Source organism: Sparus aurata, chromosome 9, assembly GCF_900880675.1.
Source record: "Sparus aurata chromosome 9, fSpaAur1.1, whole genome shotgun sequence".
Lineage (NCBI taxonomy): Eukaryota > Metazoa > Chordata > Actinopteri > Spariformes > Sparidae > Sparus > Sparus aurata.
The window spans coordinates 25733630-25751316 of record NC_044195.1 but is presented as its reverse complement, the minus strand read 5'-3'; the positions used below and the strand labels follow the sequence as shown (position 1 = coordinate 25751316).

General features: G+C 40.7%; 1 protein-coding gene across 2 annotated transcripts in view; it reads right to left on the bottom strand.

Moving 5' to 3' along the window:
- The window catches only part of thsd7ba (thrombospondin, type I, domain containing 7Ba), a 169378-nt gene that overhangs the window by 68217 nt on the left and 83474 nt on the right, over nt 1–17687 (bottom strand). For both annotated transcript variants that reach the window (XM_030429404.1, XM_030429405.1), the window contains exons 8-10: nt 8072–8263; nt 5719–5950; nt 10–125 (exon numbers count right to left, since the gene is read on the bottom strand). In XM_030429404.1, coding sequence (XP_030285264.1) covers nt 10–125; nt 5719–5950; nt 8072–8263 — 540 coding nt within the window. The remainder of the gene's footprint in view (nt 1–9; nt 126–5718; nt 5951–8071; nt 8264–17687) is intronic.

Genomic DNA, 17687 nt, shown 5'->3' with positions numbered 1-17687 from the left:
CAGAGCTACCTGGCATACAGGTTGCTGGGCAGGCTGTCCATTCACTGAAGGGTGTCACAATGCAGTCTCTCTTGCAGGGAAGCGAACAGGGTCGGACGGTTTCCGGACGAGCAGAATCTGAGCACCTAAACATACAAACAAACAGTGGTGTGAAATTCTCCTCATCCCCCAGGCCATGAATGATCAACGCCCCGAGTCGCCCTGGTAACGGGACAGGGCAGTGAAACAACCGCCCTGTCCTTGACAGCACACATCTCCCCACAGAACACATGATTGATCACATGTCCCCCTGCCTGCCCGCTCAGGCAAAAGGTGGACAAATATAAAAATTTACAGTTTTCTCACATGTTCGGTTGCATCCCAGGGCACAAATATTGCTCTGTGAAAAGAAAAATCCTCCTGCTATTCAAGTGCATAAGTGCCTGTGTTTTATGGTTCATTGTCAGGTTTAAAACCCAATTATCTTAAAGCTGCACTAATAAAAATGTTTTATATCAACAATAGATCAAATAAACTATGTGTAATATGAACAGGGTGTAGGCTTGTAGTGATGAATTATCGCCCAGCTCTGCAGTTCCTCCCAGCTCTATTAAGCCTTTCAGTCTGTTTTGGATCATTTTTGGATTTCCATCCCCCCCAACTTCATTCTCATCGACCTCTTCAGCCCCAAAAGGAAATCTGGTTTAAGGTGATACGCTCTGACAGAAAACCACTGTACACTAACACACAATTTCTAAACAGTAGTCAAAGGAAGGGACTGGTTGAACATGTAGTACAGGGGCAGATGAAAATGAAGAGCCAGCTGTTTTTCTCAGGAGTTAAAAGAGACCAAAACAAAACTAAATCATACAAATGGATGCAGAAATTGCCGCGATTAATTAAACATTCGAGTATGAAATATTGATGCCATGTTAATAATCTGAATATGATAACATCTTCTGAAAAATCCAGTGGAGATTTTTGACCTTGTGCATCTTTTGTTTGAGTTCACCTGGTTGCCTTTACACATGCAACTGACTCGTTGAAATGAATTGTTCTTAATTGTATTCATTAATTTCACACAGTTATGGTTAAAGACTATCTCTTCACCTTCCTACATGCATGCTTTATTTGGGATAAAACACACAGTAAACATTAAAGATAAGATTTGATTGCAAGCATTTGTTTCGTGCTCTCGGGAATTCATTTTAGCCTCTTAAACGTGAAGTGAAAATCTACTCAAGTCAGACTGCAGCCAGATTTATTTAGTCAAAAAACCCTTAAGCTATCACTTTCTTTTCAAGGGGTCCACTCAGAAAACCGATTGGAAAATAAAAAAAATCTAGAACACAACACAAAACTAAAGAGTTACAGCCTGAGGGTACACATTATCACAAGATAAACTATAGAGATAATGGAAAAACAGCAAGTGACTGAGAAAAAGAATCAAATATTTTTAACTGAGCTAAATGAATACAGAAATGTAATAATGTACATCCATGTAAATTACTCAGTTTGAGGGAGCTGATCAAAACATCTTGAAGCATGCGTTATGCATGACACAGATTGCACCTACCAAATTCTTTTCTGGGCCTGTGTAGCTATAAGTAGGGGAAACGAATGTAGGATCAGTTTAAACAACCAGGTGAGTGCATTTATCTCTCCATATACATGTGCAGAGCAACCGCACAAGTCTTTTGTTGCCTCCAAGGAGACGGAGTGTTCTAGGACGAAAAATCAATCAAAGTCCACAGCATGGCTGCTAATTAAACCTGAGAAAAGTGAGGATATGCAAACTGTTTACCAATGAATCACTCCTGCCACACCAAGGACACCGTAACCAGGATTCAAAGAGGACTTCACAGACTTTTACCAATTTTCTTTGTTATGGAATAGAAAATTAATAACGTATTTCGGCTGCTACACATCTTGTGGAACATATCTGTAATGTACCCCGTGGCTGTGTTTCATTTTGTGTGTTGTGAAACCTTGAAGTGCTGGGGATTAAAGCAGCAACGTAAAATCAAATAAGTCTGAGCTTTGATGTCTTCATCAACAAGCTGCCAACCCACCACCCCCACCACTCCAACACATGCACACACACATGTACACTCAGATACACACACACATCACATTTTTTATTTCTTTTTTTAAAAGTGAGTGACTTCCTTTGCTCGACAACCAGATCCAGGTCTCACTAGAGACCCAGCATGGTGCCACATCCTAGCAACTGCAGAAAGCCAGCACGCACAGGAATGAGATCAAAGTATGCCAAAGCATAAGGAGGCAAGATACATAAAACCCAACCTTCCTCAGCTTTATCCCTCCTCTTCTCTCTCCCTCTTTGCAGTGATGCATGCCAGAGGGCATGGCAACGTAACAGAGCAGCTGAGGGAATATTGTGTGGTGCGCCAAAGTTGAAGGAATCAGACTTGCAGTCTCGGGGTTGGGAACCTTAAATGTCTCTCATACTTTGCTGAGTGTCTCCTTGCAAATACCTAATTCATCATTTTCATACAATTACAGGTCGGTAAAATACTCATGCAGGTTAATATTTTAGTTTGAGTAAGTATTGATTGACTGTTTCAGCCCAGCACCAACTGCTGTAATTTGTCTTCTCTCGACATAATTAACACAAAAATCATAACTCGAAAAAATAAATGAATACTAAAGCAGCTACAAGGAAATTTCATTTTGTGCTGGATCTGGAAACCCCTGTGGACAAAGGCACTATGAGCAGCACTGGCTCGTGTCTTAACATCTTGATCTGGCCAGCATTCACATTTGTTTTGGAAACGAGTGAAAGCAGGTGTTATTTTCCTTTATGAAACACAGGTGTTTGGAGGATGAGGTAACATTAAACAGCCTCAAATATCCATGTTAAGGTTATGTAAGGTTAAAAACTATAATATGACAACGGTGAAACAAAACAAACTTGTCAGACTCAATTCATCCTTAGCATTTCATTGTCTGTTAGCAGTGAGCTAACCATTAACTAAAGTTGAACTAGCTATAAATGTACCATATATGAATGTGGGTTCTTTTTAAGTGTTACCAAAATAGTTTTAATTATACGACTTATCAGGCATTAATTAAGAATGGCTGTAATCGCTTCATAGAAATAGTCAGCCTTCTTTCTGATGGTGCTGTTTGCTCATGTAGGTCATGTGGAGGGCTCAGTATTAAATTGAGACTGTTTCATAACCAGTTAAAAGTTCCTTGTAGTACTCATTAGAGTGCATAGTTGGAGAAACGATCATTTAATCCCCATCTATAATAAAGATTGCTGTACGTCGCACACTCATTTCCACCGCTTTCGGCTCGTTAATGAATATGTTATCCTCAATGTGTAACAAAGGGGAGCAGAAATTAGAGTAAAAATCAATCCGCTGTTTTCCTGAGGGCTCCGTAATGATTCCGAGAAACACCTACTAACCTTTCATTGAGCCACTGCTCACCGCGGAGATTATTGCCAAGCATGAAATGCTTAGATGTTTACTGACTTAGCTGACCCTTTCTCAAGCAACACAACATCAAATGTATTCAGGGCGCATCTGCTTCTTGGATAGAAACAATTTGGAAATACTCAGCACAAACACATTTTAAAATAGGGCTGAAAACGACCGAGTGTGAACAGTCTCATGAGTGAGGTCCCTCGTTATTGATCATCGAAATCAACTATGACGAGCAGCAACACGCAGGGCTGTGTGTTAGGTGCTGTTGCATTAAATGAACACCCTGCTGCTGGATATGAATAGCGAAGGAGCGATTGAATTCACAGCGTACTGTACAGGCGAGATTTGTTGGGGAAGCAGAAATGACAGCTTTCATTAAAGCCTCTGCGGCGGGAGATAGGGCGCTCATAAGAAAAAAAGCCTCCATAATCCACTTTATGGCCCTGTCAATAATAGATCGAGCTAAAGAAGGGCAAACTTTGTGAATTATTTATAAATCTATCTTCCTGGTGTGGGCTATAACATCATTATGGTGACAGCACAAAAGCCCTTAGCAGTGTTTGATATTGTATTGCTGAAAGAAGAGTAGATAATGGTGGAGCATAAGCAAAATGAATCTCAGGTTCACATAAAAAATAACAAAAAAAAGCAAAAAAAAACAATCCTAAACAAAGGCGGAAAGCACAGAAGAAGAGCTCAGTGTACAAAACTCTGGGGGTATCGTTTCACAGTGCATCAAGTCCTCTGGGTCATTTGTCAGCAAGTAAAAGCGTACACTATGCATCTCCAAGGAAGACGCTTTTTTAAAATGACTTCTCTGTGAAAGAGACAAGATCACCTCTCAACTCCTCCGTCAGATTTTTTACAAAGCTTTTAACTCCTCATCCATGAGCTCTCCACATGTGTCTCCTGGGAATCATTTCCTGGTATCTAAAACCAAGCAAAGCAGCGGTGTCAGATAAGGATATTAGAGGAAAACACTCTGTTACAAAGTGAAATTCTTATCCTGGCAAAATGACTCAATGTTAGACGTTTTCAGCAGGCACAGACATATAATTCTAGTTAATACCTGTTCAGAATAGGTTAAACACTCATTCACCTCTTTTCTTATGGCTAAGTGTCAGATTACTTAGACACATTAATTAAGAAAACACACCTGTTTAATGTGTTCTAGGCCTCGTTTTCAATTGAAAAACAACAACACAAAGCTTGATATCCCTTTTGGGCACGATAAAAAAACAAATCGGTCTATCTGCATTTTGGAAAAAAGCAGACGGGGACGAGCGTTAAACAAATGGAGCCAACATGTACGTAAGTGCATCTGGCTCAACACCATCCAGAAGTAAACGAGAGGGAGATTTGTGCACAGGTATCAATTCGCCTCCAGACAAATGCTGAAAAACATGCCTGCCACCTTACACATTAAACTGTAAAGACACACTGCACACTGAAACCCACACTCTTCATACAGAAAACCATTGAAAGTCTGAAAGGATAAAAAAAAACAAAAAAAACAGGTGATATGTGGTTGACAGTGTTGGATTATATGGACTGAAGTACATATGATAGAATCACCGTGACATCACAGTAACAACTCTTCTGGTTAGACACCCGGTGGTGAAATACCTCTGCCGAGGCAGTTATGTTTTCATCTTTCCGTTTCGGTTTGCTGGATGGATGACGGGTCCCTCGTGAACCCTGATTAACTTTTGGTGCGGATCCGGATTAAAAGGATGGATCCAGAAACTTTATTTTCATTCAGGCCTATTTAGGTGGCTGTGAGTGAGGACAATTAGATGAAGACCCGAGACCCAGCAGATTTACTTTTGTTTTATTTGACGTTAGACTAGTATTGATTGAATTAAAGGACACCGTTGGGCCTCGGAGAAGGTATGCATTTGGACGTACTGGGTTGCTTAGTTACCTTGTTTTTCCTTGAGTTATGTGAGTGGCACTCTATCACGTTTGCCTTTTAGATCAAGTAGATTGTGATGGTTATGTGTGGCCACTGTTTGGCCATCTATAATAGAATAGTAAGCATCCAACCAGGCTTTGTGATAAACAACGCGCACTGTGGAAACCCCTGATACGTGTGGCTGTGGGTTTCTGGCTAAATTTATTGTCTTCTGCTTCACTGTCAAAGCTTACCATCATCAACCAAGAAACACAGACCGAAAACTGTTACAAGCTACATCACACCGCCGTGGTCCCCAACCTGATGTTAGTGAGTTGTGAAAGATTTAAACATGCATATTAAAAGCATGAAACTACCCGGAAGTTCTACCTTTTACTTATGACGGGTCCAACGTTCGCCTTCGTGCAGCTGACTTTGCGGATCTGAACGCCCATTGCACAGGTAGGGGTCCCATTCCCGAAGCTGGTTCCATTGAAATCCATGGAGGCTTCCTCAATGCAGGGACCCCAGGCGGAGGCCTCCCAGTAGAACACCACACAAGGGTGGTCATTGCAGACTCTCCACTCCTCCAGGGCTGAGGCAGCCGGACACTCTTTCCCGCCTGGAAACCGACACACAGGACAGAATCACAGAGTCAAAGACAGCGTTTTGCTTTTGCTCGCTGGTTCAACAAGTCGACATTATTATGCAGGGCGTGCAAGTGATTTGCACACAATAGACAAATAAACGTCCCCCTGAAGTCACAAGCTGTAGTTAGTTGCTGGAAGTCAAGTGCTAATATTATCACTGACCGCTGGCTGCTTAGCGGCAAAAACAAATGTTTGTTCAGGGTTAGCCGAGCACACATTACAAGTTAACACTCGCAGAAGTTTGTTTCGCGGACGAAAAGTCACGGTGAGGTCACCGCGACACAACGCAGGGGCCATTTTAAACACCGCCCTCAGCTACACCATAACAATCCTCTCCAGCCCCTGCTCCCTGGATACCATGTGTCATATTTTTTGTCATTATTTGGGAAAAGCATACAGTGCTCCTCTATACCAGTCCTCAGTGACAACACTGAGAGCATGAAATCTGTATAAACTTCTATTTTTCACCAACATGGTGCAGTAAGGTATCACGGCTATAATAATATCACAGTGTTGTTAGTGCTGTGTGACTTTTTCCTCTCTATCTGCAGACGGGTGACACCGTCAGGTTCATTGTAACCCAAAAACTCACAGGTAGAGTGCATATACCTGAAGTGCGAAGTACAATGCAAAATATGGGATAACAAGCATATGATCACGTTGGAAATGAGTCATCGCAACTTTAGGCGTATTTATACTGTGTCATCTTTCAGTTCTGTGCACCGACAGCCTCGCCGTGTTGTGCTATTTTTACATTCTGGTGTTTCGTCTGCGTTTTTTCCCCCCAATGGAAGTAGAAGCAAGGAGTAGTTTACACGAAAGTAGGATCATAGGTGTCATCCGGAGAACGGTAAGTGCCCTAAAGTGACTTGGAGAAAGGGGCGAGAATGAGTTTGTCACCGAACCAAGACCGTATAAACACCTCCAGCTCCCAGTCTGTTTTTGCATTCTGTAGTTTTCTTTACTGTCACACTGTCTTAAAAAACAAGTCGGCCGTACGAGCAAGGATACAGCACGCACACACAGACATGCGCGCGCACACACACACACACACGCACACACGCACAGCACCTCTGCCAGCGAGCAGATAGCCAGCAACATAGTAATAAACAACACAGTTTGGAACCTGACTGAGGCTGTGAGATTCTTTCATCAGCTGTTATTGCAGATATGTGTTTGGTTACAGGGATTAATGGGCAGGAGCTGGCTGCCAAGGCTCTGCTGTCTGACTAAAAAAAAAAATAAAAAAAAATACCGGCCAGAAAAAGAGCCCTCGATAATGGATGGTCAACTCGAAACCTCAAATGTTTTCTCAGATGAAAAATGTCTAAATAAGACTCCATAAGAAGTCCACAGAAACAACAGCCAAGGCAAAACCCACAGTGTTGGTGAAAACATTCTGATAAAAAAAAAAACTCAATCAATCTTTATTCTTTATTTTTTTATTTGCTGAGTTGAGCTTTGAGTTTGTCTATGGGTTTCTTAGGTGTGTTTCTCACTGACAGTATAACACATCCTGCAGTTTTTTGAGTTCTCCGTTTTTAAAAGAAATCATAGTGCAACTAACCACACGTAGCTTTTGCAAATCAATTTAAAACGATTTTCAGTGTTTTTTTAGAAGTGAGTGCTGTCATCTAATATGTCTAGCTTTGTGGCCCGCTGACAACATGATCTGCTGTAAATGTTAGTACCAGATAATTCAAAAAAACTACAATATGCAATTACTGCCACTAAGGGTCTCTCTCAGAATAGTTCACACGAATGAACACAAACACTTTTATCTCCGCGGCTAATGAAAATATATCTGATGTGACTCCAGGCACAAGTGTTCATGGACGATGTGTTTTGTCAGGTTATGTTTAGTCTCTTTCTTAAACTTCCTTCCCCACTCTCTGACTCTGACTCTATCCCGGAAGTCATAGCAACAGGCTGCCAAACAAAACGCTCCGTTACCTTGTTGGAAACATCTGGGATAATGTAAGTCGACATCCCGACAAGCAATGTTACCTTCAGACATCCATGCTTCATAACCAGAAAATGTAGGAAAACTAAAACAACACACCATTTCATTGACATAGAGTGTGTTCCTTTACCTTTCCCTGGGAGTGCCAGCACCGTGCGAGTGCGACTCTGTCGGCCCTCTGCGTTCTTGGTGGCGCAGCTGTGCGAGCAGGCCGACCAGGAAGACCAGGAGCCGACCACGCAGTCTGCAGAACAGGCCACCTCGCAGGCCAATTCTGCGGGGGGAGGGTCGCCTTCACAGTGGGCAGCGGGCACATCTTCCCCTGAGGAAGACAAGTTTGAAAGGGAGATGTCAGCTTTTAGGATGCTAGCTATTACACCTCGATGCATCTTGACGTGATCAGACAGCAACCGTGATGTGATAGTGATGGAACGACATTTCAACCCAGGTAAAGGATCAAAATGAACACGAGAAGCGCAGAGAATGTAGAACAGTATGAAATCACATATATTTGGGTTGATCAGATGAAAACTTGCAGAGCAGCATGTGTCCAACATAAAAATGCACATGTGAATGAAGCCTGATTAATTGTGATCTGAATACACAAACAACCCTCGGAAAGCTGAGAGGGGTTTCATTCTGATAATATTGACGGAAAGTGTAAAAGCAATTCTCATAGAGTGCAACTAAAAATATATGGTCAGCTACTTAGACGTGCGGTTGTCTTGTTTACTGTTTTCTGTAAGGCCTGTATTTTTCTTTCAGAAGATTTGGAGCTGATGAGGCGTCCGGTTCTGACACAGACATGGATCAGGATGGAATCTCACTGTCGACGCATGCTAATACAATCATCCTTAATCTAGATACCGTCCGATGATGACAACACCTATTTGGCTGTTAATAGCAGCAGGATAAAGAGCTGGCTATTATAATCCGTAGCTTGGTGTCATTTTTAAGCGTTGGCAAAGTTTACCAAATGCAAAATGATTTGGATCCTCTCTGAGAAACCGAATCTCCTCTCTAAAAAAAGATTCACACCAAACTTGAGCAGTCTTCCTTCTTAAGTGTTCAAAAAATTCTGTCAAACACAATTGGAATTTCATTTTATCTAAAAAAAATAAATAAATAAAAAATTATAAGGCCATCCCATTGGTATTCTGAGCAAGTTTTAAAAGCCATCCTTGAGCCTTCATCTCACAGTCATGCTATGAAATATTTATCACAACTCCCAGTTAACTCTTGGTTGGGGAGCGAGACAGCTAAAGGAGAGACAGAGCCTCTTTCTCTTTACTGTACTTCCATGATAATGACTCTCTTATTGTGTGATTAAAAACTAAATTGCAGAAAAATATTCTCACATGAATGCTAATGACTGAATAATACCCCCAGAAAAATACCATCCTGTGATTTTTTTCTGGTTGGAGTTAGCAGTGCCACAGTTTCCTCTGAGGTCTCCGTGTCCAGGAGAAAGAGAGATCAATTTCAGAAACCAGGCATGCCAGCAGCAGCCGAGGCTTTGTTTTTTTTGGATGTACGCTCACACACAGCAGTATCATTAACTCGGTTGAACTCTGCCACTACATCATGGAATATGGTTTAACAATAACAACCCCGGGGCAGATTTGTCATCAATTTGTCTTTTTTTTCCTTTCCAAATGAATACCCTTGATGCGGAGGAGGGCGGTGGACAGCGAGAAACGTAAGTATCGCCTCATCAGACAGATGTGACACACTCCCTCGGGGAGCCTGAGAACCTTTTCGCCCGTTAAAGTTAAAGCGCCAGAGATCTCCAGCCATCAAAGTATATCCACTGGGAGACATTAGTCTGCTAAAAGTACTGTCAAAGTCCCACAGGCTATGGTTTGTATTATACCTTTCATTAGTATAAATGCGATTAGACGTAACATGAGAGCTCTGCAGTTAAAGTTAGCAAACAAACTACTCTCAAACATTTTGTGGAAGTTTTTAGCCCTGTCCCCACGATAAAATCCTAGCACTTAAAGGTGCAATAAGAATTGGCCAGCTGTTCTAGCCATGTAGTCAACAAACAGGGGTCATCATATAACCAGAGCGCTGCTAACTGTGGCTGCCGTTAGCTAGTTAGCTCAGTTAGCCATGCGTGTAATGATCAAGACTGGGAATTTGGAGCAGAAGCGTTGGTGTTTACACCGCTAGCACAGGAGCGTTGGACTGTGATGGGCTAGGACCAGCTGGTCAACATACAAACTTTAGTAGATAAAATTACATTTTGCACTTTTAACGTTTCTGCAAACCGCTGATGTCGACATTTCTGCAACACAAGCACATAGCATTCACATTACATGTTCCTGTCATGTCATCAGGCAGCTACGTTAAGCAAGAAAGGCTGCTAAGTTAGTGACTGTAGCTCGAGATTGCCTTTTCAACATTTGGGGAACCCTTGGGACAATTTCCAACCATGATCTTTGTAACAAACCTAGATATTTTTTAACAGGAAGCTGGGACATCACCAGCTGTGCTCATGGCTAACAAAGCAGATATGTTACACCCCTAATTGAGAGGTTGTTGTGCCTAAACCTAAGTAGACCGTAAGGACTGCATTGCCACAACTTTTTTGGGTGTTTGGATCATACTTTTCCACCCCGATACTGTATTACGTGGTTAGTGTGGTGATGAAGTTAGTGTTATAAAATACAGTAAAATGACATTAAAACTCTGAAAAATAAAGAGAACTATTATAATACACCAGCTGAGCAAAGATCTGGAGGCTGCAGCACTTGAACAAGAACTGCCTGTGCTCATACTTTACATAATTGTTTTGAACTGGCAGGGCAATTTTAAGCTGTGGGAAATACATTGTCTTGGTTCACCATGGCTCCCACCCGGGTAATTATTTCAGGCGTCAGTGCTTATACAAAGTAAGCATAAGAGGAAAAAAGGTAATACGCAGTAGATTCTGTGAATCAACCCCTGTGACCCATATTCAGAGGGGCAGACAGATTATTTTATCTTTACCATCCATGTAGTTTTGGTGAAAATGTGGAGATAAGAGACTATTTTGCACTTGGAACATGAAAATGGACAATGAGATACAGCGCGGCGGTGTTTAAAAACTTTAAATTGGTACTTCCAGCAGAAAGTTTTATCAAGGTGGGCAGAAAACATTCTTTTGCTTGTATTACTTTCACAGGAACGGGTGCAGAATATCCGTATGTCAAGTAGAGGGAATTAAAACATTGTTTTCAGATAGAGGACCTGCCAAAATGTTCATAATTTAGCCATCTTTGCCAAATTTTAAGAGAACAATATTTATGGCACTCTTTCAACAATGAGGTGAAGTAAAGTTTACAGCATTTCCTTCTTGTCTACAGCATTAGACATTCAAACTGTCAAATCGATACCATTCAAAAACACTGCAGGAGTAATTCACTGTACCTACAAAAACAGTATCATGATTGTTTATTTTAAGTTGGCGTGTATAAAGAAAGGTCTCGCTCAGCCACTTGGTTGGTCTTAAGGCTTAATAAGTACAGCAAAAGCCACTGCCGAAGGAAACATGGAAGCCAGCAAATATCTCACAAGCTCAGTTTTCCCCGAAAGGTGTTGAGTCAGAAAGCTGAACTGTCGCTGAACTTACGGCGAGAGAGAACTGCAATCTGACTGGTTACTCCCTTAGTGGCTCAGTGTGTAGGATTTAGGGAGATCTATGAGGAAATGGAAAATAATATTCCTAACTATGTGTGCAGTAGCATATGAAAGTAACAATTGTTTTGTTTTTTTGTATTGTAACACTGAGCCTTTTATATCTACAGAGGAATCAGGTCCTCTACTAAGAGGTCAGTCATGTTTCTACAGTCCACCGAAACATACAAAACACTTGCCGTCCAGAGAGGTATTCACTCGGTTGTAATCTCCAACCACACAAATGTGAGAATGGACCTTTGACCCCTAGCCAAGCCAAAATATATTAAGCTCTTTCAACACATTTACAATAACGTGCCTTGGTTGTAGATTCAAGAAACATATGGAACAATGTGGGAGTATGCATTGCCGCACAGACAGAAAGCAGTTTCGTCGTGCTCCAGGCATATTTTTATGAATTGTTTAGATGTGTTATTGCCGACGGTGGAAGTGTTTGCTATACTTTAACAAACAGCAGAAAAATAAGTAATTATTCAGCAATCGCTCCGCTTGAAAATCACAGAGGACTAATGAATATGTTAGCAAAAAACAAAACTAACAGGAGCACCACAAAGCTTTGCCTGCTGGAATTGCCGCCTGAAGAAAAAAAAAGAAATGGTATGATAACATGAATCCAGAGTCATGTGAGTGTCAATGTGTGTCTATGTGTGCGAGTGTGAGACTACATGTTCGGGGGCTCTGCAAATAGATGGCTGCCCTAGGGGTCCTTTTGCATTATTAATACAGAGATCTGTAGTTGGGGTTCTTACTCAGATATAATACCACTGCCTCCTGCATACAATTTCAACATGATTTCTATTCTGCTCGCCCACCCACCAATTAATCTTCCTCATTGTTATTATCCCAGGTAGACATATATATTTATATATATATGTATTTAAAAAAAAAAAAATTACAATCCTCACCTTTGCTTAAAAGTTAATAATCACATTCACTACGTGCGGCAGCTTTTAAGACAAAGCTTGTGGGCTAAAGCAACAAGGCAAATTGTACAAAATCGCTATGAATATATCAAAGTGGGCTCTGACAATCTATCCCGGGTCACTTATTAATGGTTTTACTGTATTAGCCTGTCAATCACAGAACTTCACTGTTAGAGGCAGTCAGACAGGGCTGCTTACCAGTTGAGCAGGGATAGTTCAGGCTGATGGCAACCGCGCTACCGACTTATTGTTGTTGGGCTCGGAAATGTCGGTAGGTTTAGGAAGGTTAGCCAGCATGCATCCATGAGGGGTTACATCTGTCATGTCAGCTGTCAGTCACAGGTGCACTCAGCGTGCACTGTGGTTGATAGTTAGTCCAGGAAATGGGGCTCACTCCTCTGGTGTGAATAGTCGCTGTGCAGCGAGCAGAAGCTGTCAAAACAACTTTACTCCGCCTGAGGCAAAAAGTCAGTGGGTTACACTAACACAGCTTTTTTTTTTTTATATTAATTTATTTTTTTTTTGCCACAATTTACGGCCCAATGAAGTTATTGTGGAATGCAATAAGTGCCCATTACCCTCCCTGCGGGAGACACCTTAATACTTTTAACTCATTTTGCAACAACTGTGGATGCAGCTCCCTCCAACTCCAAGCTGCATGTAAGGCAACTTCATATTCACATAGCTAACATGCACAAGTAGAAGATGACAAGGTTCAGAGACTGAATGCTTTAGCCTCTGCATTATTGACACATGATGCTATGGGGGGGTTTTCATTAAATGGATAAGCAATCTAACTCTCTCTGCTGTCAACGTAAGATTGGCCTTAGGTCGGTCTTGACAGTCAAGCTGACCGACAAACACAAACAAAGTGCAGATTGGATCCTCAGAAACTTGCATGGATACATTTTACACAGTCATGGCTCCAACTTCAGTAAATCTATGAAAGGTTTATTACTTTACAGCAATACCTCAAGAAACAAGGAGCAAAGAATAAGACATACAGCCGGACAACTTATCTGCCAAGAGAACTGCTAAATCACACTTTGACAGTTTTGCCAGTGTTATCAGTGTCAGTATTCATTATGTAACAACAGGTACAATTAAACAGCTCATTCATACTAGTGACTAACAGCGCCACGTTCCACATATTCTGAAACACAGGTGATGCAGGTAATTTAAAACATATTAATAGCAGCCTTTAACACGAGGTGCAATGATATTAAAGGTGTCTGTGCATGAAATGATGTGATCTCATTTGTAGTGACTACATTCTTCAGTGGCGGTACACATATTATACTGCACACACTCATGTTCGCCGTGCTCTCAGAGGACTATGCTTCTATCTACACACCCTGAAGGTGACAGGAGACAGGTGAGGGGAAGTACATAGAGACTATGTGATGCACCAGACTGATGCATTTTCATCTGAAAAGTTTTTTTTTTCGCCCAGAGGTAGATCCCTCCGGGTCGTACTCATGACCAAGAACCAAAATGTCCTCAAACACTGGGCGAGTCTATTTCATTTCATCCACCCCTGAGTGGTTTTAAGAATTACCTTGTGTCGTTGCTAAACAATAAAAGCTGCCATTTAGGCGACAGAGAATGTTTTCTGATTGCTTGAGCAGTCGTAGATAATAATTTAGATAGCCATTAGATCAACTTTGCTGGTAAAGTGCTATCCATCACTTTTTTTTCATAGTCCCAAACTTTCCTCAGCCTGAGTTTTCAGGCTTGAAATGCAGAGTAGTGTTGCAGAGAAATTGGAAACCAAATGCTTGCTCAATCAGGGAGTAAAGTGGAAAAAAACATTACATCTCTCTCGGGTGCCTGTTAGTTGACAGAAACTCACAATCTGAGATGGTGCCTGCCACTTCAAACGCCAACGTACCTTATTCCTGTAGAGAGTAACTATGTGTTTACATCAACACCAATTATATTCTTTGTGAAATCGTCATCCAACACATATGCACATTGGGAGCATTTGCGAATCCCTGTCCCAAGTGACTCCATGCACTGAAAATAAACTAAAGTTAAAAGCATGCTCCCTCCTGGTGCAGTGATCTGCTAATCTATGTATATATTAGGGCTGTTAAAGTTAACATCCTCTTAACGCTGTCAATTTTTTTAACGTGCGATTAACGCTCAGTATTAAAAAAATAAGAAACGCGCATTGTATGATTTACGGCCGTCGGTGGCACCTGTAGTCTTGATCCAGAGGGTGGCAGAAGAATAAGAAAGGGAATCAGAAGAAGTAGAAGCAGGGTTGGCGTTTGGGAAAAACACAGTGGACTGAAAAACAAAAGCAAAAGGAAATGAAGAAAGGACTTTCAAAACACTGCCAGATGGTTCGGTCGATAGGACAAAAGTTATCTGCACGTACTGTCGACTCGACATGAAATGAGTTACCACTGAAGTACGTCGAGTCTTAAATATCATTTGCAAGCCAAACACATGGCAGATGCAGAGAGCCCACTGCCCCCTCCCCCCCTCGCCAAAAGCAGACATCACCATGTTTTGATCCCATTTAGGGTGAGGGGAGTCTTTTATTTTCTTTTTTTTTATTGTTGAATAAACATTTTCACAAAACAAGCATATTTGCCTAACCCTAACCCTTTCTTAAATTGTTAAAAGTATTAAGAACATGAAAAAAATACATTAAGACACATTTAGAACAGAAAAAATGTGCCAAAAAAATCGCGATTAATTTGCGATTAATCACGAGTTAACTATAGACAAAATGTTTGACAGCCCTAGTAAATATATATATATATATATATATATATATATATTTACTTTAACACCTGAACACTACATAGCTGGCAAAGCAAGCAGAAAACTCTATCAATAACAAGTAACAGGGAAATTGTTGTAGATGTTATCTAAAAGTATAAATGGTAGCCGTATCTACTCATTGTATTTCAACCATTTATCCTTAAATTCTAAAGTGGTTAAATAGACGGCTAAAAGTAATTGATAATGTCTGAAATTGATATCCCAAGTAATGGATAAACAGCCAGAAACAGTTCAGAAACAGTTGAAATAGTTAATAGCTAAAAGTCATTGTTAAAATGGGAAAGCGCTTAACTAGCAGACAAATGCTTTAAACTGTTGATACATAGTTAGATAACTTTAAGTCAAAATACTGAGCGAAACGGCTGAAATGTTCTATTTCTACCCAAGTGGTAGCAGAGCAAATGCAAACTTGACAAAACCATTCTCAACTGTATACAAAATTAACATCTGGTGTGAAATCATTTCGAATTAACAGATTTAGAAGTGACGGTTTGTACTGATGAAGGGTTACTTCTATTGGAATTCATCTGAGAGGGCCGTTTGGATACAACAGAACAAAAGGATAGAAACCGATTTCCCAATGCATGGTGAAAGCACAAGATCCAAAGATAAAAACGTTTAATGGTTAATGCAGGTTTTCAGTGAATGAGCAAGGAAGCTTCCCAAACTGCAGACAGGGTGAAACTAAATGTTTTTGCAAATAATGAGGTATAGTGAGGTCACGATGAGCTGGACGGCAGACAACCTGTTTTTTTTTGTTTTTTCCAGACACCAATCACATCTCATCCATAAACAATCTTTAATGAACCGAGGGAGCTGAAATTAATTCAGACTTTAAAACAAACACATTAGGTCGGCTAATTTATCGTATGATTAGGTGGGACGGCGAGCTGCTTCCATTGACAGACGTGTTCATCCGCCAACATCATAGCTGCTCACTGTTTATTATTGTGAACAATCCTTTCACCTTTCCAGATGTGTCACTACCTCTCTTTTCTCTCTCGCCTCTCCACTGTCCTGTCAGCTATTTTCTGCACTTTCGGAAAAAAAAAAAGTTCAAATGATTGAAACCCAGCCGACAGCGACTACAGCATGACCGCAGGTATTTTATTCTTCACCATCATTCTGAAAATATTCCTGCCATGGCATCTTCAGACACCCGTGGCTCTCTCCACAGAACTGTAAAGTACTGTAAAAACATTATTGGAATCTATTTGCCGACACCACAGGCACCTAAACATGTTGCGGATAACGCCACTAACAGTCCACCTCCAGGGCGGGATTTAGATCGCTTCGATTAAAGCTGCGTTGAAAATATCTGGGATGAGTGGTGGCTGATAACAGCCTGCTTAAAATGTAAAATGCACACGATAAAACATTCAGTTCATAACCTAGATCTTGATGCAAGCTGGAAATTAGTGTCTTTATACGCCCAATACATCTAACTTTTTCATTTAAAACTATGACAATAACAGTAACTTTCAGTGTTTGTTTAACTGATATAATCTGACTGTTAGCCTATGTTATACTACTAAAAAAAAAAAAAAAAAAATAGAAATTATTTTTAAACAGTTCATATACGTATATGGGTCTAATGGGTTGTGAATTTGTGACCAAACAGATTTTACAGATTGGTCTAAATTAAATACTAAACACGGACAAAGTGTCCATCATCTCCTCTCCTTGTGTGGAGTCTGAAAGAAAGAGTTTAGATGTTATGAGTCTGAATGCGCAGACAGACTGGCAATTAGTGGGCTGCCTCTCCCCAAGGTCTACTAAATTTATACGTGAAGCACAACAGGAAAAGTAACCAAAAAGCATATTTTATCTGGAGAAAACCGCAATCAATACAGGGGGTCACCGGGATGTTTGCACAAAACAAAGGAATCACAGCAAACAGACAGACGTTATTCTGTCCGTCTAATTATCTACATTTCCATCTGTCCACCGTTCAATTCATTAAAGGAAGAATAGCAGCAGCGGTTGGTTTTGGTGTGTGGTTGTCATTAGGAGTAATGAGCGTGTAGATGGTGCGTTTTTATTTGAATAACATGAATTGACACAGTTGGTGTCAAATCCTTGACACTAGGACTGCCAGCATGCTGAAACATCTTTTCTCATTAAAGTTACATTTTATCAGAACTATTCGCAACAGAGACCCATGAGAAAAAACTCAAAAAATTTCATTCTCCGGAAATATGTATTAATCATTTGTTTTGTGCAGATTAGACAGGCAATGTGTTTTTCAGTAGATCTCGTGGAAGTCAAAAGACAAACACGTAATAACAGTTCCACTTAAAACATACAAACAATAACTGCAAGTCTAAATCTGAAACTTTTTCAGCT